General features: G+C 46.9%; 1 protein-coding gene and 1 long non-coding RNA gene across 4 annotated transcripts in view; one reads left to right on the top strand and one right to left on the bottom strand.

Annotated features, from left to right (window-relative positions):
• LOC147190840 (uncharacterized) overlaps positions 1–27,491 on the top strand; it is a 48,839-nt gene that overhangs the window by 1,743 nt on the left and 19,605 nt on the right. For both annotated transcript variants that reach the window (XR_015103665.1, XR_015103666.1), the window contains 4 exons: positions 2,480–3,970; positions 5,642–5,716; positions 6,003–6,097; positions 27,330–27,491. This is a non-coding gene — a long non-coding RNA (uncharacterized LOC147190840). The remainder of the gene's footprint in view (positions 1–2,479; positions 3,971–5,641; positions 5,717–6,002; positions 6,098–27,329) is intronic.
• nedd9 (neural precursor cell expressed, developmentally down-regulated 9) lies at positions 864–27,460 on the bottom strand. 2 transcript variants are annotated; one of them, XM_086136319.1, is made up of 7 exons: positions 27,311–27,460; positions 16,016–16,426; positions 6,441–6,539; positions 4,822–4,977; positions 3,021–4,193; positions 2,423–2,512; positions 864–1,753 (listed from the first exon to the last, which is right to left on the bottom strand). In XM_086136319.1, exons 1-7 carry the CDS (start codon positions 27,320–27,322, stop codon positions 1,205–1,207), a joined length of 2,490 nt encoding a protein of 829 aa, XP_085992445.1. In that variant the 5' UTR covers positions 27,323–27,460; the 3' UTR covers positions 864–1,204. The 2 variants fall into 2 exon arrangements, with proteins under 2 accessions (XP_085992445.1, XP_085992444.1); XM_086136318.1 differs by lacking the exon at positions 27,311–27,460 and adding an exon at positions 21,116–21,387.

The following is a 27,491-nucleotide window of genomic DNA, read 5'->3' as shown; positions in this document are numbered from 1 at the left end:
TAAAGATGTAGTGGAGGAAAAGAATGTTTCAGGTAGCTATGACGCGTAGCTAGCAAAAACAACTCCCAATGTGAAGAGGGCCTTCGAGCCGGACAAAATGTGTGTTGGCATTTTTTGGGGGAAAAAAAAAGTCTCTCATGGCTCAGAGAACGCGTACAAAACACATCATGTCCTCATTTGCCTCTGTCACATCCAATGTTCTACAAGAACGCTGTGGAATTATCCAGCGTCTGCTAGCTTCCAGCGCAGTACACCCTGTTTAGTGAGAAGTCAGGCCAGCAGCGTTAAAAATAACTAGCTATTTTTAGAATAGAAGCTATGAATAACTATTTGTGTGTCTGGTCGTGATGACAGTTTGACAGGGAAGAAAAATGAAAATATACCCTTGTTTCCTCATCTATTAGAAAGTTTCCACATTGGCTGCATATTTCTTCAAATGGTCGGCCGTGGTTCAGTTGGTAGTACGGCTCGTCCGGTGTGCGAAGGGTTGCGAGTTGAAATCCCGGCCAAAAGTGTTGGCTGTCGAAGTGCCCTTGGGCAAGATGTTGGCTTCAGGTCCGCAACGTAAATGAGAAATTGTTCTCAGTTGCCTTACCAGGTTGAAAAAAAAAATCTCTTCCAAAAGAGGCCAAGGCTGCTACCTACTGGCCATAGTTGATGTTAACTTCTCTCTGCCCATTCCCATTAAAACAAAAAAAACCAAAAAAAACCCCCCCAAACAAACAGTTGATAGCATTTGATATCGATGACACTCCTGTTGACGGCATATTACGTCAGCGTTAAAAAGTTCAAATATATATTTGATATGAAGTACTCTACGAAGCTCATTTTGAGGTGTGTAAAGAACTGAAGAAAACACAGTGTCAAGGTTATGAACAAGTCTTTATCTGCGGAGAACCACCCCATTTCCCACGTGAACACACACACACAGACACACACACAGACACACACACAGACACACACGCACACACACACACACACACACACAGCTATAAACATTAACATCGTTTTGGATCTACTGTCACACATCCAGCAGTACGACACGCCAACGACAATGGGTGAAACGAACATAAGGTGCTTCATAATATATGACTGGAATGTTATGAAAAAAAAAAGTCCACATAAAACAATCTAGACCAAAAAAAAAAAATAGAGCAAATATTTACACAACACAACGTTTTTACACCAGGTGGAGGAAAGAGAGTCACCATTTGGCCATTTGAAGCAACTGTTCTTTGAACTGTTGTGCGTGATGTGAGAGATCAGTGACTCTGTCCACCATCTCCTGGATGGCGGGCGTGTTGGGGTAGTTGAGCGCCGCCGTCTTGGTGGCGGCCACCACCGTTTTTAACAAGTCACACAGCACGTTACTAGAGTTCATCACCCTGTTGGCCACCTCGGGGGCGGCGGCCTGCCGGGACAGCGTGTCTCCGATGAAAACCAGTTTGTGCGCGCTGAGAATGACAAACTTGCTGTGCGCCACGAAGATGCGCGGCGGCTGCCCGGCGCTCACGCAGCTGAAAAAAGCGTCCACGGCGCTAAGCAGCGTGACAAAGTGCTGCTCGCACTGCTCCGAGTAGAAACCCAGCAGCTGGCGATCTCTCGCGCATGTGCGCGTGGAGGCGGACTGGGACGTTTTCGTCTCCGTTTGGGGGGTGGCGGTCCTGCCCGAGTGTTGGTGAGGCATCCACTGTGAGATGTCGTTCTCCACGGGTTTGATCACCTCCTGCTCCAGCTTCTTGAATTGGTTGATCTGGACAAAAATAAATCAATAAATAAATCACAAGACTGATATTAATTGTCGGTCTTCTGCACCCGGGAGGTCAACAGCGGCAAGGCAGCTTTATTTATATAGCATATTACGTACACAAGATAATTCAATGTGCTTGACAGTGTTGCAAACATTTAAAGGCAAAATGCAACATTTAATGGCGAAAGAATAAAAGACAAAAATAAACATTTTAAACATTTGCATGCAAAGTACAAAAGTAAAAATTATGAAAGGGTTAACGTATCCCCTTAAATTATAATTTTTTAAACCCCCCCCCTTGCCCTCTGCAAAAAAACCAAACAAGCCTACATAACTCTCCAATTTCCTTTTACAATATTAAAAAAAAAATTGAAGCAATATAATTATTTTCAAAAAGCTAAAAGTTTCCATTTACGTTTTTCACGAAAAAAAACTAACATAAAAAAAATTAAAATCCGCAAATCTGCAGATGCTGAACCGTGAGTGGGCTTTTCTGCAATCATGACAAATTCTATGCCTCTGTTGAAGTATGTTGCTGCTCCGTGTTTCACATTCCCATCAATTTTCACATTGTTATCATCAAGCTAGTGTACTTTGGTTTGGCTTTTAAAGTTGTGTTCATCAAAATTATCCACAGCATCCAATGTTTTGGGTTCGCTTGCTCAAGCTCACCTGCTCCTGGCCCAACTGAGCTTGATTCTGCTTGATGATGTTTTCTTTCTCCAACAGCTCCTTTTGTTGACGCTCAAAGTCTTCTTTGCCCTGCAAGTGGAGGACAGTTATGTGAGAAAAGCCTCAAATATGAAATATTTTTGTTACTCAAGCATACAACGTGTACAAAATACCACACCAGCCAGAAATTGGCCGATTTTTTTTTTCTCAACACATTAACACACTACACCAGAAGACCAAGATAATTACATTTCGCCCCCCACGCCCACTAAAAAAAAAAATACATCAGCCAATTTTTGCAGATTTTGCAGACCCTCAAATACATCTAATACATTATTGTAGCATCTGTGTACATGTGTGTGCATTTAAGAGTCGGGGGGCCTGGTGGGGCGGTTTGAGAAATCTGTGGCTATGTAAGCTGTGGTCGACAACTGCTTCCGTGTGTGTATGCCTGTTGTGTTTACATTGATTACGGCATTCAATAAATGGCTGGGAAGCCCATCGGGCTCTCCTTCCCCGCATGCGGGGCATTCAAATCCCCAAAAGGTCAGGGTTATCCCCACTGTCACAGTTGTGCCGGTGTAGCTGTGCAATCTACCTGCAGGTGTACGTAGTCGTAGTCTTCCATCCAGCTTTTAACACACTTCTCGCTGTGGTTCATGTTGTCCTTGTCCTGGCTGGAGGGCACCGGGAAGGGCTTGGTCTGGCCCCCGTAGGTGTCGCTGTCCGATGAGGGCGACGTGAGCGGGTGGCTCATGTTGTCGTCGGGCGTGCTCCCGCTCGAGAAGGAGCCCTCCATGTGCGTCCGTCTGAACAGCAGCTCGGCGCTGTTCCCTATCGTGGAGGCCAGCTGCTTGGCGTCGTCCGGCACGGTTCTGGAGACCATGACGAAGCGGTCCAGCTCGTCGCTCTTGTTGTGATGCTTGCCGGCGGCGGAGGAGACCAACGCGTTTAGCGCCCAGCTGCTATTCTCCAAGACCTGGTAGATCTGCAGGAGTATCTGCTGAGAGTCCTCCAAGCGTCCCAGCTGCCTCCTCAGCTTGCTGTGAAGGGCGGAGTCGGAAAGGGCCGTAGCGTTGGCCGCAGCCCCTTTCCCGAATACGATAAAGTCCCCCAGACCTGCTCGGACCCTGTCCAGCACCGTGCGGACCTCGTTGGCGTGGCGCTCCATGAAAGGAAAGGTCCTCCAGTGCGGGGATGCCGCCATCGAATGCAAAGCCCCCGCCGAGACCTCCACAGCCTGCTGCAGACGGTACAACCTCTGGACCGCCGTGTCCACGTCCAGAGCCAGGCGGCCCTCGGAACCGGTTCCCGTGGAGGACGACGACGTGGACATGCTGCTTCGCGTGCTGCCCGTGCTGGAGAACGACAGGCGGTTGACGCCGTCGGACACGTCCGCGACGGCTCGCGATTCCTGCGCGGGGACGTCGTACACTCCCTTGTCCCGGTCGGCGGGCAAGCTTCTGTGCTGGGAGAGCTGCATGCCCCTCGGGATGTCGTAGACGTCGCTGGGCGAGACCGCCCCGACGGACAGGAGGGCCGTCGGAGGTACGTCGTAGATGCCCTCGTTGCTGTTCTGCTGCTGGTGATGGCCGGCGGGCTCCGCGCTGGCGGGGAAGTCGTAAACGGACTGAGGGTTCTGTGTGGTTTTGGCGAGGGTGGGCGGGGGGACGTCATAGATGCCCTCTTGCATCTGTTTGAGAGGCTGCGGGAAATCGTAGGTGCCCTCCTGCTGGGCGGGGTTGGCTCTGCAGGGTGGTACCGAGTAGACCTGAAGGTCAAGGACAGGCGCGATGTTTACATTTGGGCATGAACAATCGCTCTCATGATTGCGATAAAAATTGCAACATCGTTGAATTTATAGCAAAGCGTTCATGTGCTAGTTCACGGAGCGCCATATGTAACCTCTACTTGAAACCACACAAATTTCGCTTTGGATTCTACAGCGTTGTTCGACCTTTCACAGAAAATGGGGGGGGGGGAAGAAAAATAATCCCCACCATCATAGAAATGCACTTCTCAACTTTAATTAGCTACGACACCCGCCGTATTTCTGCTTCGAAGAAGCAAGCTGCTGGACGCCTGCCTGAAAAAAAAAAAACGTAGAAGCTGTGGAAAGTCAAGGGTTTTGTTTTGGATTTTCCCATGGAGGCTTGAGACAGAATAAACCATACTCACGGAGCTTTGGTTCAACGCTTCTGGCAAGCAAAGCTTATTTTCAGCGCCACCGCAAGAATGTCATAAATGTGACGTTTAGCGTGTTATTAATTTATCCGTGCCAAATGTGACAAACAGCAGGAACCGTATTAACAACTTGAAAATCGTCGCTTCAAGGGCTGTTCCTTCCTCCCGAAAAGCAAATCGCGTGAGGTCGCCCCTCTGTCGGAGTGTTTTATTACCGCTTGCAAAGAAGGAGGGACGTCGTAAACGTCTTGTCCTTGTGTCCTGAGGTCGGCTTGAGACGGGGGTACGTCGTAGATATCCTGGTTGCGTGCAGCTCCATGCTGTCCAGGGTATGGTGAGCCTAACATTTGACCGGGTGGAACGTCATAAACCTGAAAAAGGAACACAAACAACAAACGTTACATTCTCTGGCTTTTTCCATATTTTCCGCACTACAAGGTGCACCTAAAAGCATTCCGTTTTCTCAAAAGCCGACGGTGCGCCTCATAATCCGATGCGCCTTATACATATAAGGATCAATATTCTGATTTCTTGGGCGTAGTATTTGAAATGTACTGACAAGCGCTTTGTTACAGCTGCAGCGGTTGTTAAAGCTCTATAATTACTGTATGGTATTGCATTGTATTCCTTAAGAGTAGCTCCATCTACTGGATGCATCACGCAACTGCAGCCACAATTGTGGCTTCTATTCTATGCGCCTTATAATGCGGTGCGCCCGATATATGAAAACAGCTTTGAAATAGGCCATTCATTGAAGGTGCACCTTAGACTCCGAGGCGCCTTATATTGCGGAAAATACGGTAGTTTAATCTTCGGTAAGGCTGGTTAAATCCGTTCATCTTGATTGAATTCATCACAGCTATGTACTCTGTGATTCCTGCAAGAGGAATCACTTTTGATGTCAATCGGTGCATTGAATTTCAGGACTGTCATGATGTATGTTCTTCTTGGCTTCATTTTGGTTTAGGTTTAGTTTTGTTTCATGTTTGGTCAAAGGTTTTCCACTGATCATGTTTTGCGCTCATTTGGTTTTAGTCTCCACCTGTTCTCGACAGCCCTGTTCCTCGTGCCAACCGATCATCTCCTTCCAGCCGCTCCAGTCTTGTCCAGGTGTGCCTCATTGTTCGGTCCCTTGCTTTCTTGTTTCTATATTAAATTGACGCTTCCCTTTTTACATTTTTTTTTTAACTTAAATTGAGGGTTTTGATACTACCCCATGCCTCATTTGCATTTTTTTGTGAGTAAATACTTTTAGAGTCTATCCTGCACTCCAGCTTTGTCCCTCTCCTCCACAACTCCGCAATGCCAACTTTCAAACTTGACACATAATTCATATCAGTCCAATTTGAGCATTATTGCCCAAAAGTTTCATTTTAACATTTTCAAACTTTTACAGAAAGTCTTCAGTTTGTGACAACCTCGACCAACGACATTTCCGGAATGGCATGGAATGAACTACTTTTGGTGTGCAAGCCAAACACAGGAATCAAGGTCAGGAGTTCTTCACTTTTTGTGTTTGTTGTGTTAGCATTGATTGGTGAAAACCAAAGCGCCCTGTGTGTGTGTGTGTGTGTGTCTTTCTGTTGACATCCATGATCACGGACTGATTATCTTTGTCGTTCACGCAAACCCCCCAAACATTTTCTTTGACTTTGGAAGGTGATCCACAGCTTTGCCTATTTTCTGGAGTGTTGCAGACCAATCCAGTAAATGGATCATCATTAGCCTCTAAGCAACCAAAACAACCTTCGCCATTATCAATTTTTTTTCTCCACACATGATGATGTTCGTAGAGAAGATTTAACTCTGTGTGCGAAAAGAAAGGGACACTTACCCCTTGTGATCGACTGGGTGGGACATCGTAGAGGTCTTGCTGGTTGTGCTGGCCTGGGCTGTAGGTGTACGACTGTCCCACTCTGGTGGGGGTCACCACCTGTCCAATCACAGCAGGGAGAAGAGCAAACAATGAGAGCGGCTGTCTAAAAATGACACCTCGTTTACGGCGGAGCCCAAGACAAATGCTGCCCATTTGCAAACACGCCCTCCCGCCACTCAAGAGTCAAAACGTCTGGTTTGTCGAAAACATGGGAGTTGTATGCAAAGGAACCCGAGACTGAAAACTGAAGTCCTAAAAGGTTCTGACGGCGTCACGGAAATTGGTGCGAGTCAGTCGCCGTGAGGACATCAATTAGGTGTCGTGCTAACCGGGAGGTTTAGGACGCCGACCGTGTGCTAGCTGTCAGCCCTCGTTAGCATCTCTCTCTCTCTGTCAGTTGTCGGTTCTGTGCTGAACATGGTTGGGTGAAAAGGTTAAAAAAAAAATCAACATGAGTAAGTCATTAGAGAACATTTTTCGGCTATGGCATTATGCGTTGAAGTTAGCGTAACGGCAGCCATTTTCTATACGGTTCATATTGTTCAAGGTCACGAGGAGATGACTCTGGTTGCAGGTAAAAACACAGTGACGGGTTTAAGTGAACTCCGGAGAGTGTAGAGAATATGAAAGCTGCAAAAACCTGATCCTGCAAAACCATCTTTTTTTAAATATATTTTTTTATGTTTTGCAGTGATTTCGGTTGTGGTTTTATGACGGATCACGCCACATACTTTCAAATATCTGTTACAACGGATGAAGCAACCCAAATAAGAATTTAACGCTGTGCTGCAGACAGGCTTTGAGCATAATAACATGATTACTGCCTGGAAAGCAAACCATCTTGCTGGCTTCTTTTGGACCAGTGACATTTTTTTCTTTCCTTTAAATCCGACATCTATTGCCCTTTCCCGTCAGTGCTGATCAGTCCTTCCACACCTCCTAATCCCACTTTTTCCACCCCCGCCCCCTCCTCCTCCTCCACCCGGCACACTGCTTTCTCGTATCCCCTAAAAGCAGAGTTGCAGACCTCCTCGCTGCGTCAGACAGACAGAGGAATTCTGGGAATGTCCTTCTCTGGGCCCAGAACTGCTTTTTCCACCCCCACTTGCTACCGTCGCCTCGCCGGAACGAGCAAGGTTCATGACTGGGTTTTCGAAAATAGGAATCGGTACGAATGCTAGCAGTGGGGAAAGGTCTCCACGTTGAGGGTTATGAGACTTGACTCACTGAATTCACTCTTCTTGAGTCAACATCGAGCTGGCTTACGAGCTAAATAGCATCAGCGATAAGGAAGAAAAGTTCAGCTAGCACGGAACGGGCTTAATGGGAAAGGAGAAGCGGGTTGAGGGGGCGGAGGGGGTGACTGGTCTGTTAAAGAGATTTATGAAAACAAAAAAAAAAAGTGGGGGTGAGGGAACAGTGAGGAATGGAAACTCGGAGTATGTTGCTGAGTATGGAAAGGTATGCCATTCAACGTTGGGAGTCCAGAGCCAAGTTCATATGGTTCCAATCAGTCCGAGTTGAACAAGCTTGAGGTGATTTAAGGTGTTCATTGCTAGCATACCTGCCCACGCAGGCGGCGGCGAGCGGCTCACTAGTGAAATGTACACCGAGGCCGAAATAAACCAGCCGAGGAATAAATACACGGGCTGCTTCTCGCTCTTGTCACGCACCGCCGGCCATAGACTCCCCAAATCTCCCGCCGTATGGAACCGCACGACGGCAGGCTAACAGACGTAGCATCCGCGACCGTGTTTGCTCAATGTTATTTCAAAGGAAGTTGTTACCGATTTGTTGCTTTACTGTTGTATATGTTCGTTGCTCCATGTACAGCACTTTGTTTGCAGCGATGGCTGTTTGAAAGTGCTCGATAAATACAGTTGAGTTGAGAAGTTAATGGACAGCTAGCATGGCGCGGGGAAGCCGAGGCTGCCGCTTGAACTTATTTAAAAGTGAAGCATCTTGATTCCAACATCTTGAAAACGCTCCAAAGATGGAGAAAGCCTGACTTTGCCGTCCTTTGGGATCCGCACTCCAGGCACGTTCCTTTCGCCTTATGTTTCTATCTTTCTAAAAAGTCCAACACCAGATTTTGCTGTCTTCCTTTTTCCTTTCTGTCGTGATGACTTTTGGTAGCACCTTCATGTAGCTAATTAGTTGGGCCCGAGTGAACATCATTCTCGACCTTGAGCTTGCAGATGCGTACGTAGCATAACTGCTATGATATCAATCACAGCGATGACAAAATGGACGGATGGGTTTATTTTGTCATCTCCTCTAGAATGGTAAATACTTTACCATTCCCGACTGCACTGTTGAGACAGTAAAACTAAAACTGCTCGGCGGAATGGAAGCTAAAGTAAAAGCCTCGAGACAGAGAACCTGTTAAAGGTCGCCTCCAGCCCCGCGGGTTGAATCTGTGCGTTGGCGATAAGAGGATATCTGGACTCAGCTGCCACATGCAGATGGCAGCAAGGTGTCCGCGAAAGGCCCTCTGTGACCTTTTTCCGCAGGTACGCGTCATCGCCTCAGAGTGCGGGCGCACTCCTCCCTCTTGTTTACCCAGCGCGCTGTTGCTCAGAGGGCGGGTCGGCCACTGTTATAATTGGTGCTTTGTAAATATTTACCAGCTCCAATGAGGTTGGTGCTTTTTAAGGCGCTGATGGCACCCTTTTTTTTTTGTCAGTGCAAAAAACACAGGCGAGGCGATGACATCATGGCTGGCCTCCCCGAGCGACCGAACAAACATTTGCTCCCACTAAGGTGATAGGCTGCAAGGATTCCTTCATGGGGGAGGCAGCGCAAACTGTGTGACTCAAGCGGGATCAGGTTTACACCGGTGCCCAGAGGAGCTAAACCAACGCGCCGCTAATGCTCCGCTTGCGTGGCGCTGAGTGAGTCACGGCTCTCCTGCTGTTGGCTTAGCACGTTGGCACGCTCGGGTTTTTGGCAGGTCGGACATTTCGAGAGTCATTCGAGCGGTGTCGTCCTAACTTCAACAACTGCTTAATGAGCTTGCTCTAAACCTTTTTGGATTTTACAGACTGCATCTCAAACGGCGTGGTGATCGAGAAATATGCGAAAGTAACGACAAAAATAACAACCGTGATGGGAGAGAAGTTACATTTAAGACATAAAAAAGAAAACGGTTCAGTTGGCAGCTTATTTGTGTACAGCATAACAGTGAAATGCCGATGCACCGTGTTTGCTTTGAACTCCAGTCATTTATCCGGGTCTGCTGACCTCAAAACACGACTGGGTTCATACCACGAGCATTTCTGTCATGTATGTCATCCCCGAGCCATTTAGTGATTGATCGTGGCATAATTTTAAAATCTATTCGACAGCTGATTGGGAGCCAGTCTAAATCCTTCAGGACGCGAGTAACATGTTCGGATCTGAGGGTGTCCAGTCAGAAGACCATTACAGTCATCAAGTCTACTGGAGATAAAAGCACGGAACGAACCTGAGAGTCAAACATTAACAATATGTTTCTTGTTATGGTTGTATAACCGCAGTGCATAATCCTGAGAGTCGTTTGCAACATTTAGTCAAATGATTGAAAAAAAAAATGCAGGTCTTGCATTGGATCACACTATAGTGTGCATCTCTCTCTGCTTACACAATGATTCACGCTATAAATCAATATAATGAAAGATCTCTTGTGATAAAAGAAGCTCCGTGTGTGCGTGGCTCAAATGAACAGGAAGACATCAAATCACACTCGGTCATTGGGTATGGAGACGGCCTTCCTTCTCCGTAATGGCTTACTGACATAAATCCACAAGCCTAATGAGACAGCTCACCAAAAGATGGTGGCAACGACACTTCCGGTCCTATTCGGCAACTCCTCCTTAATCCCGATCTCTCCTCTTCCTTATCTGGAGGTTTGACAAAGCTTCGAAGACGCGCCACGCAATGACATCAGTTCTGTTAAGAGTACAGCTTTTATGGGAGCAGGGAGTGTCTCCGCTTTGAATGAATCACTGCACAAAAAAAAAACATCTCCCCCACGACCGCTTGGCGTCGCCTCCGAAATGTGAAAAGCCAATTATCCCAATGTAATGAAGTATTTAATCCGGCGCTGCATCGCTGATAGCTAGCCCCAAAATGCCCAAACGAACTAGGCGACTAATGAGGAGGATCATCTTTCATCCACTTGGATCAGAAGTGACGTTTAAATCCCGAGGAATGTTGAAATAAATGACGCGCCGTTTTGTTTCTCGGGAAAACGTTGCCGCGCGTCGTCATTCCCGGGAGAAAAAGGGGATATTGTGGAGCGACACGTTAATGATCCTTCAACGCGTACAACCATGAAAAGCTGTTTAACTCATTCAGTGCCAGCCAATTCTGGACCAAGTCTGAAAAGACGTTTAAAAACGTCTTTGGGAGTGAATGAGTTAAAGGCTATAATTGTGGCGTAAAAAAACCAAAAAAACCCCCACACATCGACCATCAGGCAATCCCACAGACAAGACACCCAATAGGTCAAATCATTGTTTCGCTTGCAAAAATAAAAATTCCAGCAGAGCATTTCCTGTCATCCAGCCTCACTTTGCTTTATGACTCATTTACGAGGAGCGCTGCTCTAAAGCTTCAAGGGGCAAAGTCCTCTTGGTATGCAAACCGGGCCACAGATTTTTTTTTTGTTGCTACAACTGATTTATGAGCTTTCCCCCCTCGGTCGCTTCTCGCGGGCCAGCGATCCATCACGGCGGCAACAATGGTTCGAGCGTTCGAAGAAACCGGCCGTGCTCCAGGAAGCGGCAAAAACAAACGAGCCGTTCGGGGGACACCCCGCACGGTCACTTTTCCAAGCGCCGCTCCATCGAGGTGAGCGACACGCCCTCGTCGGCCGTAAACAATTCTCGGTACGCTTCCTCGAGATTTGGGTGGGAGTCCGTTGGTCCCGTATATCTTTACGGCACTCGGGAAGACATCGGATCTGCGGGTATGACTCGCGGGGGGTGGGATTGAGGAAATGCCCATACATGGAGCCGAGCTCTTGGGGGCAGGAAGTGAGGAATGAATAGGCCGTCTGGTAGGCGTAGATAAGACGCTTGGCCGAGGTCTTTGAACTCTGAACCCAACCCATCTTTGAAACACCCGTGACCTCAGAGCCTGACTCAGAGCGGGAGGGGTAGCACAAGGGACTCGGAGGCAGCGTGGAGTGAAACAAGACGCACCTTTCACGACCCAAGCAGAGAAAGAGGAAACTTGAGAAGTAAGCACAATGGCTTCTCCTCTTTGGGTCACCCCCCCCGCTCCAATCCCCGCCGAGTCTCAAGGCTCACGTGGCTCCCCGCTGCGAGGCCTTGATGAGGGTCAGTCAAGGACAAGGCTCAACATCAAACCAGGAGGGAGACGGCCGCGCCAAAACCCCAGCGCGCATTTCTCCACCAAAAGCCTCACGCCACATGAAGAGAAAATAGGCGCTTGCCAATCTGGATCTGCGTCGTGCAAACCAGAGGACAAATTTGGGAGGAAATAATAAAGCGTGGCGGGTCAGTTCAGAGAGCAAAAATTGGACTCACAATTTGAAGTCGGCTTATTTTAGTGGCAGATGAAAAGGGGATCATCTGTAGTACTCAATTAGGTGGCGCTTCACGTGCTCATTTCGTCCGTCTCATGTGGGTGGATGTGCAGCGAGTAGTCGCAACAACAACAATCTCGTAAAAAAACATGGACGGGGATCTGTCGGGATTTTTGTTTTGCATACAAATCACAGCGATCCAATCTTCAACTCGAGCTTTGGAGTTTACAAACCAGCATGTTGTGAAAGGGGGGGGGGGGATGGGGTTGGCGCACTTTGAATCGAATTCAGCTGTCCTGGCTGCACTCCTGTTGCTCGGTTCGGTTACTATAACGATCCAATCCGCTTTTTTTGCTTAAAAAAAAAAAAGTAGCTCCCCTTTTTGCAGTGGAAGCTTAGAACTCGATATCTTCCTCGGTCAAAATGCTTGAGCAAGAGTGTGCCGTTTCAACACTTGGAGGGAGCTACTTATTGACACGCATGCAAAGAAAGACGTGTGTGTGTGTGTTCACGGAGGGGGGGTGGAATTTCACTCCAAATTATTTGACGACCAACACTTGACAAAAAAAGAAAAAAAAAAGAAAAGCTTAGATTCTCCTGTCCCGCCAGACAGCAGTTTGGAGTTGGAAAGCAACGGTCAGGTTTTGGGTTTTACTCCAATAACCATTAGAAATAGATCTTTTTTTTTTTTATGAATTCCCTTGTGATTCCAATAAAACCTCCAGAATTAAAAAAAAAAATATATATATAAAGCCATGCTTGATATTGCTGTTGGTCTCTTGTGGAAGACAAAAAAAGTATATCATAATTCATTACGCTTAGTCTTTATTGTTTTCCTTGCCATGCTTTTAGACGTCCCAATTCAGGCCAGACTCTGAAAGTGACTGCCAAACCCTCTCCCCCCCCCCCCCCCAAAAAAAACAGCAGAGAAATGAAGGTGATTTGGAGGTTAAAGCTTCGCCAACATGAAGAATGTTATCATTTCTCATCTTCCATTACATGAAAGGGAACCACAGGACCCATTCATACATTTGGAAAATAACTCTGACTGCATCAACAGCAGACCTAGCAAAAAAAAGAAAAAAAAAAAGAATTCTTGAACCATGACGGCCATCAGCTTGCACCGTTTCCAAACGCGTTTCCAAAACTGGCCTGTTGCTGCTCGCGCCCAAATCGTGACGACGTCATTGCAAAACAACAGAGCCTTGTCTGGGTTCCCAACAATGCACAAACGAACCCCGAGGAGAAAATTCATTTGCATGTGCCGCACTTATCGCCACCTAAAATCAAATTCCATTACGCTGAAATTGCGCTCCCTGATGAGCACGCATCCAAAGAAAAAAAATACTCATCGAAGCTTCATATAATCTCTCTCATAACATAATAAAGGCGTAAAAGAAAACGCCGTCGTTGGAAGCACGTTTAATTTTCCATGCGACTATCAAAGCCTTTTAGACGGCGGGCGTGTTAAACCTCGCAATGGAAAATGGAGAGAAGATTTTTTTTTTTTTTTTTTGCATGTCTGTGTGCGCTTTGGTTGACTGACGGGTCCCCTCGTCGGGCCCTTTTTATCGCATTGTGCGGCCTGTGGTGTTAACCCACTTTGGCGCTCACCTGGACTCATTCAAATGATAACCAAAGTGAATTTACTCATCACAGGAAAACAGCCTCAGGGCACCAAAAAGCTCGTTCAACGTATGATTCGTACGTCTCCTGAAGTGCTGGAGCGAGCTCGATAAATAAGAGAAGGCGGCTCATTTGAAATGCTCATTGGCAAACGCGTGCGATTAATGGTTGACCACAAGTTTGCCCGACTCGATATGAAACAAGCGAATGGAACGACGGCGCGTATTGTGACAATTCCCGCTGCGTCATGAAATGCGCTTGTGACCCGACTGTTCACCATGTATTTGTTTGATAGGACAACCAAATTTTTGAACCCACCCAAATACTTTTTGCCAACAACGGTTCTGGCCTGGCGGGCTTCTCGCAGCGTTTCCAGTCGCTTTTGTCGCCTTGACGTGAACAAACTCTTCCCAGGCGTGCTGCTGCTGCTGATGATGATGGAAAGTCAGGCATCAACGACACTATTTTTGCAACTATATTGTAATAGTTAGCATTTTCGATTGCAGTGATTCATTTCCCACTTTTTATGTATGCGCTATATTTTAGAGCAACCCAAGAAAAATTATATGCTGTGCAAGTTAAAAAAAAAAATACGATCCAGCAATAAAACAACCATAGCGATGACTAACTATCGCGGCTATAGCGTCAGTGACCAAGCTAAGTGCTATGTGTTTGCTAGTGAGCCGTAACCCAACAATTTAAAAAAGAAAAAATCTATTTTAAAGACAGCTGGGCTCCACCCCCTCCCCTTAAAAAAAGAAAAATGCCTTTGTGCAGTTTTTCTTTTCCCATCACTGAACTGATTCCCTCGGCCTCTGTGGCTTTAACTGGCTCTGCTACACACAATGCGCCCTTGCACAGCTCCAGTCAAACGGGAGTCCTTGCACAAAAACACTACCCTGCTCTGCGGTAAACACCAGGCTCGGCACACCCTGTCCACATTTGTCATGGCAGACCCGCAATCTCTCCCGACATGTCGGCTCTTCCACTTGTTCAATGATGGGAGTCGAGCACAATGGTGCACATGTCATGTCCTATTGCGTCTATATGCCCACCCTTGCGAATGGAGGCCACACCCACCATTTGAGTTTTTTTTTTTTTTTTTTTTTTTTGTAAATCTGCACCGATCCCACAGAAAAGCCTCCTGGGATCAATCAAAGCGGGTTTGGCACAGTTTTGCGGCATTCTTAACGCGTGATTCTTTACTTGGCTTCTCTGCTGCTCCTCTAGAGTTCTTTCTTATTATTTTTTTTTCAGTGCAATGTTAATTTTCAAACCATATTTCCATTCGGCGCTACGCTGTTTTGCTCGGGTATGTTTTGGAACGATAAAGCTGGATCCAACTTCGGTTTCCAGATGGGATAGTAATGGTTGTAAACAGTGTAACATCATAGCAGCACAACATAATGACCGTACCAAACTGTACTGTTGGGCTCAAAAGGACAGTCCAGAAGGAATTAAAAAAAATGAAATTTTTGAGGTCTCTAGTGTGAATGTTTGATAAGTACACCAAAACATGGGCTCAACATATAGCGGAAATAGTTTGTTCCATCATATTTGGGGCAATGGTAGTAAAATGATAAACCACGGATGGGGAAGTGGCAAACCTCATGCGCAACCAAACTCTGAGCGGCCTTTTGATTCACTAACTAACTAACTAACTAACTGAATGTGTTTTATTTGTTTATTTTTTAATGGCCATCAATTAAACTCATTCACTCCCAAAGACGTTTTTAAACGTCTTTTCAGACTTGGTCTAGAATTGGCTGGTACTGAATGAGTTAAATTAGATTTTTTTTTTGTTCTTCGCAGGGCAGTCCAGTCCCAAAATATAGTGGTGTTCCACTGTAAGGGTTTGTTGTAATATCACCATTCACCACTTGATGGCACACACGGCATGGTTGCACTTGCCCTATACTGCAACCTGAGTCGGACTAATTTTTGGCAGATTTTGAGTAACACGCAGGACAAACATAGGACCTGAAAAGTATAAAAATAAAAAATTGTGTTGGGGTGGGGGGGGGGGGATACGCAGAATGAGTTCTTGGACTTCATGTTGGTTTGCTGTTTAGGAGTTTTGTGTCGTCCTTGAATGGTAATTTTTTTTATACGTGAGAGGCAGTATGTGGTTATTTGTTTATTTTTGATTGTTCAAACCCTTTGATATTGAAGGCTGCATCTTTTATCCAAGTGTTAAGAAATGACATTTTTGTCATGTTGGGAAGAGTGCCGTGCTATGTGCCTTCCCTCAATAGTGCCGCCTCCCCCATCATTTAAGTTGCCCCATCCCTGGCCAGTGTCCGAACAACCAGTCACTCAAGCCGTGCGCCTGTGCTGGAGTTAAGAATCAACTTCAAATATCATCGTATCTCACCTTGCTCGGTGTGTTATCAGCAGCGAGTGCGCTCCTCGGTGGCACTTGATAGACATCTTGTCCAGAGGGCACCTGGTAGATGCTCTGCTGCTGTGGACTCTGCAGGGAAGGAGGAACCTGGTACAGCCCCTGAGCCCCCGAGCCGGCCTTCTGCTGGAAGCTTGAGCTCGGGAGCGGCGACTGGGCCGCAGCGGCGGCCGCTGCCGCCGATTGGGCCTCAAACTTTGGCCCAATGAGCAGCTTGAGGCGGTTGCCGGGGGCGATGCCTTGGCGGCCGTGGAGGGAGCAGAGCCACCAGCCCTCCAGGCCACCGGTGTTCTGTTCAATCACGGTCAGGATGTCCCCTTTCCGGAAGGCCAGCTCCTCCGGGGACTCGGGCATGTTGTCGTACAACGCTTTGGCCATTAGGTTCTACGGAAACAACAACAACAAAAAAAAGACATTTCTGGTTTTGGTTCTGAAGACAAAGACCATTTTTTAATGCTTGTTTAGCGAGAGCCTCGCATTGCTCGGTGTTAACATTTACGCTATCGTGCCAGTGAACTTGAAGCCCGCTTCAAATGAGCATGCAGATGGTATTCGCCCGCAACTCTCCGCCAGATGTCTTTCAAACACATCTGAACTTGACGGGATTTTCTCAGCTTGCGCCCGGCTTCGGGGCCTGTTTTCCGTATTCCGGCCAGCGGGAGGGCTTGAGGTATAATGAGTCTAACAGGCAGATTTTGGCGATAGCAGATGCCCCCGGAGCGCGCAGTTGCAGTGTTTTACGGAGGCATTTGCTGCTAATTGCCACATTAAATGCACCGTTATCCTTTTTGGGGGTCGTTATGCCTGGAAAGAATCAACTTGGCATGAATGGGGCTTTATACTGACACGTGAACAAATACTGTATTAGGTGGCACGCTCAGCACACAAACAAGTTATGACAACATAGTCCGTATTGGATACCTTTTTCATTTTTACAGCTTCCAGTGTTCCGGGAAGCCGTATTTATTTGTTTATTTTAAACAAAACTGGACAGTTTGTGACCATTTGTAGAGCGTTTGTCAAGCATGTCAAAAGTTGTTTGATGCTGTCAGGTCATCCACAGCAAACTCCAAGCAGGACCTTTTGGATCTTGCAAAAGGGGCCTCCTAAAACGGTTCAACCAAATGGAATTGTCCAAAATGTCGATGACAAACTAATTGAGGGGGAACTAAGAGGTCCTGCCAATCCACTTATTGATTCAATAATTGATTAAGAGGCTTGTCTCAAAGCTTTTTGTCTTTGAAAGTGTGTTAGATTGTCTTCATCCCATGAAACCATCACTAATGGTTCTCCCCCCCCCCCCTTTTTTTTTTTTTTAAACGGTGACTGCATCAAGGTTGTCTTCCTTTGGGAATATTTTCTCTCCCTCTGGATTTACACGTGCTTGAGAAATGCACACAGAAATAGCCAACCGTGTGCTGTATTATAGCGCCGATTAAAAAATAAAACCATTAAAAAAAAAAAAAAAAAAAGGAACTTGAATGAGGTCCTTTCATGGCCGTCTCCTCGAGTAGAATGAAATTCACTAAACTTGTTGACTGATTGACACCGTTTACGCGTCTTTGCTTTTATTGGCCGCCGAGTCTCATGTGTTGAATCAGATAAACGATTTCCTTGCTTGTTATCAAGCCTTTTCGTTGTACGGCAGCGTGGTGTGAGAAGCAGGAAGTTGGCTTTGAGGTTCTCTCTGTTCTAATTTGATGTTTCACCCTCCTTGGCCTTCCTCTTGGCCTGAATCAAACGGTTCCCACGTGAAACGTTCGCGTCTCGTGAACGCCGCCATCTCTCGGTGTGCTTCTGGCCCGCTTCAGCCATTGTCTTAAGTGCGCTGTCAGCACCATTAGCCGGCAACACCCGACACACCCCCGTGTACCCCCCACCCGGCGACCCACTAGCTGGACCTGCGGCGTGTTCGATCGCGACCTTTGAGGTCGCCGTCATCCAATAGGAGCAGGAAGTGACCGTTTGCCCGTTCTGATCATTTGATGTCGCCTGGCAGAGTCATCCATGAGGAAAGGCAAAAGCTTTTTTCTGTGCTCCCGACTGCGGCAACTCTTATTTGTGCTCGGGGAGGGGAGGGAGGGGGGGGGGGGCGATGCTTCAAGCTGCTTTCGATGTCGTCGTCAGCCTGCTGTGGCTAGCGTTTCACTAGCATGTAGCTGACTGATGCAGACACAAGAACGATGAGCGCCAGACTCCTTTGTCTGCTCCTTTTGTCTCTCGTTAATTACAGTGATTGTTCTGGAAATGCGGAACTCTTGTCTTAAGCTCCCACGCGAGCCACAGCGCGCACTCAGACTCATCAAAAGAAAATGTTAAACAATCTCCAGCCGTAGACAAGACATTTTCCCGGAGACGTCGCATTGATGATTTTTTAAAAATCCTTTCTGAAGAGGCGAGCGGCTCTTGCGAGACCATCTCTGCTTCCCATATTCTGTTCTCTTTCTCCTTTTCGGGGTCATTGGAAAGCTTGAGCCTGTCCCACGTGACTCTGGGCTTTGGAAAGCGGCGTACACGTCTGCAATACATTTATGCAAGGCTAATCACATCACAAGCCCCAGAGCAGATTAATGCATACATCGAGTTGCCTGTTTGTTTACTTCAGCCACAGGGCCCTTTATTTATTTTAAATAGCTCAAAATGGCACTTAATATAATCCTCATGCTTTTCACAAGATGGCTTTAATAGAAAATGCTTATTCCGGTACTTCTGTTTGAGGTCTGAAAGCGCCATAAGATGTCGTACAATTCCTGTCTTCTTTATAAGAAATGCAACTGACCAAAAAAAAACCCCAACCCAATATATACAGTATATACTGTATATATGTATGTAGTGAAGCTCCGGAATGAAAATTTAGGTCGCGCTCCATTTTCTTTTCGCCAAATGCATAGATTTTACTCCGGGGCTCCCCCTACAGTTGTGAAGTGGAATATTACAGACTGCATAGAACGCTGAACCGGGTCAGAACGTCAGGGTTGACACTCGCAATAGCTCGATACATCAACCAATATTAAAACAAACGGTTCTCAAAGTGGGGTCAATGTGACACTAATAGTTTGCTTGCGCCCTCTGGTGGTGCATGGAAGAATCACTGAATTAAATACTCAAACTGTATAATGTCACAGTGTGAGTTGTATTGAAAAGAATCTAATACTTTTCAAAAATGTTTTTAGTTACAATTTTTATTCAGCTTTAATGGGTGATATTTCATGAAATATTTCAATTGAAGCAGTTTTTATTTTCCTATATCTAAGCGGACTGTCAATGTTCACATCTAAATTTACAGTAGCTTCCATCCAATATTATTAAATACATATTTTTATTAAGAAAAACATTTAGGCTTACTGTATTTAACTTTTTTTTAAGGTAATACTTGGAATAAAAAGTTTGAGAACCACTGTGATAAAATATTCACGGTTGCCACGATTGCAATTTAGGTCAGGATTAACGCCGTAAAATGATCACGCCGTGCTGCTATCAACCCATGTTGGCAGTAAACCTTGTGATTGAATCCGTCCGACGAGAGAAGAGAAACAAACACGTGTCATAATCCGTCGTGGTAAATCTCCTCACGGACTTCCTTTGAAGGAATAATGATCGCTTTCAAACGGCCCCTTCACCCAGGAAATATTCATCACCCGTGGCTTCGATTAGATTTAAAGCCCGATATAAAAGCATGAATGCAAATTTGAATGGCCAGCATGGGGAAAATGCAATAAAAGAGCCATCAAGATTTGCATCAATAGGTTGTTTGTGAAAAATAAGCGTTCCGCGTGTCCGTTGTGACGCAAAGCGGGAACGCACTCGGCTCTCACCGCCGTGTTTGTCGCCTCGACTCGTGTGGACGCCGCTGTAATTTGGGCCGATAAAACTTGACTATTAACCAGGCGTTGCGCCGCTGACATAAACACGGATGAGTCACAACACCGTGACGCTGCTTTGCCATTGACGCTGCTGTAAACACACGTGTTTGCCATTTGGGTGCGGGCCGGCGGGCGGGGAGGGAAAGGAAAGGGCGGGCCATCTTCTGCGAATCCCACCCATGAGTCTGAGCCGAGGAAGATATCACGTAGAGGTCAACGATAGGGCGTTGTCGTGCTACCGCTCCCTCAAGAAAACTATGATGCGTTTGTGGCTGCGATGACCTAAAAATGAATAAATAAAAAAACAAATTGGCGAGGGGGGGGGGGGGGTGAGGGGGAGCAGGGAGGAGAGACTCTGACACGCTTCTTCGACATCACGACGCTTGGCAAAGTTGCGCAGATAAGGCTGGCTGAATCTGTAACCTGATTAAAAATACAACAGGAAACGATATCCTCGACAAGAAAAGGAAAAATGGATCATTTAAAAGAAAAATTCGAATGCAATCTAATGTTGTGTCAGTCAAACTTTTGTGGGGGTAGAGAGCTCGTCATGAAAACCAAACAAACGCATGCTAATGCTAGCTTGTTCCCGTGCCTTGGTTCGAAATGCTACAGTAGTGCTCCCCAGTCTCTGCTTTGCTGCCGTGATCCTTTTTCTGGGCTGCCAGAAGTCTCCTGCCGTGCCACAAAAAAAAAAAATGTTGGGCCTGAACCAGTTTCACGTCTAACTGTCGCTACACATGGGAGCCATTTTCATTGGCCAGTTAGTGTTCCACAACGTTGTCCTTGGAAGATCCGTGATTTGAATCCTGGTTACAAACGCAACATATGCTTCGAGTTCTGCGATGATAGAAAGTTGCAATATTACAACAAATGAACAGTCTCCCTTGGCCCAGTCTTGAAAGATGGAATCTGGATCTCTCGTCTCTCAGATCAATCTGCGTGCCAAGATCAAGTCGGGCATAAAGCAAAAATGTGTTATTTCCTTTGCCAGCCCCCCCCCCCCCCCACAACAACATCTGGTTAAGGCCTTGCGTGTTTTCATCAGTCGAAAGCATGCAACAGTGCAGAGCGGAACTGTCTGGCTATGCACCTGGATCACTGAACACAACCTAAAGATCCAGCTGTCTGACCCTCTCCGCCTTGCAACCCCCCCCCCCCCCCCGCCCCCCCGATCCCCTTTCTACGTACACAGACAGCGATGACTCACGCAGGTTTTTTCCATCGGTGTCTGGCCTCAACGCAGACTGTGTAAACCTCCTCTCGCTCGCCGCCGCTGACCAATCCAAAAATAAAATCGCCCTTACGTAACCGCGCTTGCCTTTTGAAAATGGGGGCGGTACCTTTGCTGCCAGTCGGAGCTCTCTGTGAGGTTGGGGTGCTTTCGGGTAGACAGTTGAAAAGGACTTTGACTAAAGAAGCTCATAAATGCTCAAAATACCCATCTGCTGTTGCGCAAAACGTGTCCTCACTGCATGAAAGAGGACAAACAACCCTCCTCCCTAAAAAAAAAAAAAAAAAAGTGCTCCACTCCAGCTGTGAGAATCCACCACTGTAAGTTTGTCGAACAGGGGGGGGGGGGGGGGGGGGGGGGAGCAGCACACTCATGTGGCCTCGTTCTATGCGGTTATATATAGAAAATAATTATGATAATGACGATAATGAGGACCTGACGACTTCTACCAGTCGTTCCTCAGAGTGAAAGGGCTGCTGCGGGTGAGAGCCAGTTCAAATAAATGGGCCGTGTGAAGGGTTCTGGGGAGGAAAGACTCATGGGAAGTGGTTCAGTGCCCGGACTACATGGTAATTTCTTCATTTGGGGCATTTTTCAGGAAGGTTTAACCCCCTGATTATAGCCTCTTTGGAACCTCTGCCAGTGGCTGTGTAGGAGCATAATTATACAGCAGGCTCAGTTTAACTGCGGACAAAAAAAAAAAGGGACGGAAAACACAACATGGCTGTCCATTGCAGTCTTTGCGCATGGAATTAAACATCATTTAACCTTCCCACATGACGTAGACAGCGACCTTTTATGTACCAAGTGTGCGAATAGCTACGGTGCTTTGAAACGGTCTATAAAAATCAATAGCTCATTCTAGCCTTGTGATCACTGCCATTGACTGACCATCAACACCTCTCCATGATATTTCAGGAAAGATTTTTGGTGTATTCAGAATGACATCCCTAACCAACAGTCCAGCGGTACAGTCCAGATGGCGAAGTGGGACTTAATAAAACGCGAGCCGCAGCGTAGCGACATGCTAGCTCAGGAAATGAAATACCAGGTGATATGAAAATCTGGGGGTGTTTTTTTTGGGGGGGTGGAAAATGTTGGATGCCGTGCCTAAGCACACGTTTCAAAACAGCGACGCTATAATCTCTACCACTCTGGGCTGACGTCATTGGATTACAAACGGAAGCCACTTCAGGCCTTAAAGCGAAATGATGATGAATACAACTCGAGTGCAACACTTTGGGGTTTTATTCAGTCACAGGAAGTGATTGTGACATGTCTCAGTTAGGAGTGAGTACTCCCCCGACTCTTCTTCACCCTTTTCCATTGGTCCAAGTCATTTTCCGCGCGTCAAGCTAGCCAGCAACTGCCACGTAAATTGCTAGCTAGCTTGACGCAACCCCCGGCGTTATAGGTGCCCGTCTCCACTCCTTAGCCCGCAGCACTTCCCTTCTCTCGCCGAACTTAAAGCGAACCAGGCGACTTACGGCCTGCTGGCCTGTATCGTTTCCCGTCTTGTGCCGCTTTATGGCGGTTTTTAAGCACGAGCTACAATTAAGCGCGTCTATTACCTTCAATCTGAGTGAGTGCTGCGTGAGCATGTTGAAGCAATGTCGCTTCGTGTCTTAAGCCAAAACGTTCTTGGACTCTCGGAATACCGACCGGGAAGCAGCAGGGGGTGAAGTTGTCTCTCACATTGAAGTGCCAAGGATGTCACACTGGGCCTCTGCCAACTTGATGGGTTTTGTTTGGTTCCAAGCACAGAACTCTGCCCCCAGAAAAGGGAGTTGATATTAAAAAATAAAAATGTTGCAAAACAACACAATCCGGATTTGGTGATAATGCAGAGCGTCTAGCAAGAGTATTGGCAAAAGAGAAGAGGCGTATTATTTCCAAGCCTGATGCCAAGGCCAAATGCTACCGTGGGTGCGTCTTGGTAGGCCCTGGAGACACAAACTAATCCCTCCGTGGGGGTGTGGGGCGGGGGGGCTATGAGCCAAGATCCGAAATTATCTTCATGGTGTCACTGCAGGGCCACATTGGATGGTTTTTGCATGTAGGAATTGCCAATGAGATGGAAATTCATTGCACTGTCCCGAAGATTTCACGCTAAGCGAAGATCTTGCAAAAACAAAACCAAACCGTGCCTGTCTTCCCCTCCCCCCTCCGAAAAGAAGTCAGGCAGTCCTTTTGTCCTTTTATAGAAAAGAAGAGCCACCTTAGCCAAAAAAAAAAAAGGATTTCAATCTTGGTCATTCAAAGTCAAATCAATCCAACATATTGTTGCTCTCAGTCCAAAATAAAATCAAAACAATTTTAGAACAAAAATAGAATCGCAGTTGGTGTATTTCAAAGTACAAGCGCTGTCGCCTAAACTAACTTCTGCGCTGGTATTAATAACTTTTCTCAGCTGTCCAGCTTCCGACTTCCCACCATGAAGGTCAACCCCCCCCCCCCCCGGTGGAACCGTTCCGACAAGGGGCTCACCATCTCGAGAGATGACCCTGCAAAATAGTTGGCATTCCTCGGGGGTGGGGGTGGGGGGGGGGGGGGTTACCTAATAATTATTTCCGCCCAAAAGGTCAAATGTGGAAATGATTCGAATTGCTGATGTTGTGCATTCTCACAATTCGATCTGGCTCGTAATGTTGAAAGTTGGCTGACGGTGCGAAGGCGCAGCGAGATGAGTGGTGGCGGAGGGGGATGGTGGAAGGGGGGCGGGGGGCACCATTAATTCTCATTGGGGGAGCAGCTCTTCGCGTTCACTTAAATGATGCATGGCAAAAAAAAAAAAAAAAAAGAACAAAACTGATTGGGAACTAAAAAGGAAATTTCAATCGAGTTTAAGGGGACCTGTAGGCAAAGTTTTGTCTGTGGACGCATTCTTCAATGAATTGTTTCCTCGCAACACAATGCCACTGTGGGCCCAATTATGCGCGCCCTCTTGCCTTATTAACAACGCAAAGGGCCACTTTGAGAAAGAAAGAAAAAAAAAATCCTGTGCATCTTCTGGACGACATTTCCAAGCACAACGTCCTGGAATGTTCTCATTCTCACAGGGAGCTCCTCAACCTCTGTCTTCCCTTCCCCTCCCCCACGTCGCCAAACACGTCTAACTTTGCCCTTTCGTCGCCCCCCACAACTTCCTCTGCTTTTCACTTGCCACAGCCCCTTTTCAGCATCGGGGATTCTCCTCCCACTCAGAACAATGTCCGCTTCGCCCTCCTCCAGCTCCCTTTACCCTTGGACCGGTGCCTGGAAGTTGAACCCATTTAAAAAAAAAAAAAATAAGCATTGAGGAAATCACATTTTGGCCACCTCATCACTGCGGGTTGTGAAGCTATTTCGGCCACAGTGACATCAGCCGCAAAAGCCCGTGGATGCATCGGTGGAATTTTTTTTCCACCAGAACAGTCTGAACACTCGAAAGGACCACAGGTGCCACGCACGGTTAAAAGCCACGGACCTCGCTGATGCGGCGGTAGATCAGAGGGGGCGCGCGGCACGGCCCCGCTTGAAGGGATTTCGACGCATTAAGGCAACCGATGGGAGACGAGCCTTCCGCTCGCACCTGAGCACCTGTTCGGAAAGCCTCTATGACAGACGACAGGTGACCGAGCAGCGCCGAGTTCCACTCCAGTTGACCCCCACCCCCCCCACCCCCCTGCTTAATCGTAAATCATGGTAGCCCTTTGAAACAAGGCAGCTGACCTGCAAAAAAATCTGATCAATGCAGCAGGGGGGGCGGGGGCGAGCGCACAATGCGTCACCCAAGCAGTGGCACATTCCTTCCCATTCCGTGCCACCCTCATTTGCCCCCCCACCCCCCTGTTACATAATGCTTCGTATACAGTGAAGCCTGACCAGTCATGGCTGATTGTGACCGACTCGTGTCTCCATGAAACTCCTCAACTAAGTTCAACAGAATCCCTTGACGCCAAAGCAGTGAATGTTCTGAACTCCCGTTTTGTTGTCATATCGAGTAGATTTAACGCACGCAGGAGCAGTGGAGGTTTTTGTGAATGTAACGCAACTTGCAAAGCTCATGACGTATTCGTCCTCGTCATCTTGTTGAAACCGAATCGACGTCAAGATGAATTTCGGTTGAGTTGACGTAGCGGTGTGAGAATCTGTCGTCATGCGGCGCTCACTTTGTGGTTTTTCATTTTATTGTTTAACTCATTCACTCCCAAAGTCGTTTTTAAACGTCTTTTCAGACTTGGTCTAGAATTGGGTGGTACTGAATGAGTTTTAATATTTATGGCCTAGATGTAAGCAAATGATAGACAGAAGAGCATTCCGCACAGATTTGTGTTGCCCTTGTTGGAAGAAAGCGTTCTTGTACAAACAAAGGCCTCCTCTTAAATAGATGCCCGCTTCAAATCATCCGCCCGGTGCTGTTTGCAGTACAGTAACGAAACGCCCTCGGCCACTATTTGCGGAAATACGGCATCGTAAGTCAAGAGCGCCGGCTGCCCCGCTATCTCGAAAGGCAGGAGGAAAAAAGACAAAACAAAGACGCCTAGACGCCATTCTGCGTTCGTGACGTCGCACACTGTGTCAGCTTCCTTCCTGCACGCAGCTCAGTCTTGAAATGCTTCTTCTCGATCTGATTCATAAATACCCCAAACTCCCCCCCCCCCCCCTCGCAAAGATCACAGGCTGAAACCACGAGCCCTGCTCTAAAGTGTATATTTAACAGACCGTGAGTCAGGCCATGTGCACGCCCACTGGTCTCCTTCATCCCCGCCCCCTAAAAAAAAAAAGACAGACCTGGCTGCCGCTGAGCAACAGGGGAAGCTTGACAAACAGCAACTTGAGAAAACAAGCCACAAAAACTGCAGCCCCCCCCCCCCCCAAACCCCCTGTCCGTCCTTGAAAGCCTCTGAATCACGGCCGACATCTCGGGATAGATTCCTGCGAAAGTGCGGTGAGCCTGTGAGCTCATCTAATGAAGACCAGCGCTGCGTGCGACCGCACGGAAACGACGGGCGCTCGGTGATCTGGACATTCTGTTCACTCGTGCGGCTGATAATCTCGAGTTAGGTCTTGCGTCACAACGTATTTAACGGCGCGCTTACGCCGCTAGTGGAAGTAGCACAGCGGAAGCCGTTTTATGTGAAGAATTTGAAGCTTGAAAAAATATCGAGAGGCATTTTCTTGTTGCTGTTGTGTCAAGTGAGTCTAATTACGGATGTCCATATGTGGGCCTCGTGCACATGATCACTTTATGGTACTTAAACCGCAACCTGTGGTTATTTTATAGCAGTATAAAGCAATGACTTTAGTGTGGGAATCAAGCATTAGCGGTGATCGGAGAAGGTGTGCCTCTGAGCTTTGAGCTTCGGCCCAAGTGTGATCTTGCAAAACATTGATGATATCGGAGGTGTAATAAGAAAGTGACTCTTTGTTGAATACAAATGAATATGAAAGCTAAGGTGAATCATTTTTCTGGTGTTGGCCATTGGGCGTAGTCCATTCGGCGGATTAAATTAAACACGGCTTTTAATAAATCGAGACAGAGGACAAGATATTGAAGTACTGGTATGACAAACCATCTTCAAAGGGTTATGTTATGTGTATTGGGCTGTAGAGCATACCTGGAATTTCAAAAGCATTCGATGTGTAACTGAACTGTACGTCTAGATTTATGTTGCCTTCCTGTCCAATTTTAAGATATCATTTATTTGTCCCATGCTAAAGGATATCTTAAAATTGGACGTCTAGATTTATGTTGCATTCCTGTCCAATTTTACAGGTTATTACATTTTATAATAAGCATAATATAACGTTATGTAGGAAGTAATTATCAAATGAATAGGAAAACAGTGATCGGATGTCATTGTCTTCCTCGGGTGCGCAGCGTGGTGAACCAAGTAACATTTTCGCCCTATTTACGCCCCTGCCGTTCAAATGACTGTTGAAATAGGGGCGACAGATTAGAAAGAAGAAGAAGAAAAAAGAGTCCATGCGTGCACAAAACGGGTGATCACGAATCAAGCAAGCGTCCACGAAGCAAAAGTGACAGTTCGTTTTTCATCTTAGAACCACAGAGGATTTGAGAACATTCGATCCGTTTTCAGACATAGTTCAAGGCCGGTCTAAAACTTGATTCATCGCAGAACTGCAACCTACTTTATGACACCCGAGCCACCGTGAACAGTCACTTACTTTATATTTCATTTTGCAGCTCCTCTAGAAGATTCCAAAATAGATGAGAAATATCCGCTTGTGTCGCATCAATGAGAAAGAAGAGGGACTTCTCTTGCGGCTAAGCAGCCATCCGCAGCCGTGAAGACGGAGTCGCTCGCCGGCTGTTGCGCTGCAAGATTTGGACTGAGCCTTTTTCTGG

Source organism: Hippocampus guttulatus, chromosome 18 (assembly GCF_054856545.1).
Source record: "Hippocampus guttulatus isolate MCC_2025c chromosome 18, RoL_Hgut_1.0, whole genome shotgun sequence".
Lineage (NCBI taxonomy): Eukaryota > Metazoa > Chordata > Actinopteri > Syngnathiformes > Syngnathidae > Hippocampus > Hippocampus guttulatus.
The sequence above is the reverse complement of the archived record's forward strand: the minus strand, read 5'-3'. Positions and strand labels throughout refer to the sequence as shown.

What these genes read in the sequence shown, in the direction of transcription:
- nedd9 (XM_086136318.1), bottom strand. An exon ending in TCCCTCCTTCTTTGCAAGCG is followed by an intron (nt 4,194 to 4,821) that starts GTAATAAAACAC and finishes CTTGACCTTCAG; the next exon opens with GTCTACTCGGTACCACCCTG. An exon ending in CTCAGTTGGGCCAGGAGCAG is followed by an intron (nt 1,754 to 2,422) that starts GTGAGCTTGAGC and finishes ATTTTTGTCCAG; the next exon opens with ATCAACCAATTCAAGAAGCT.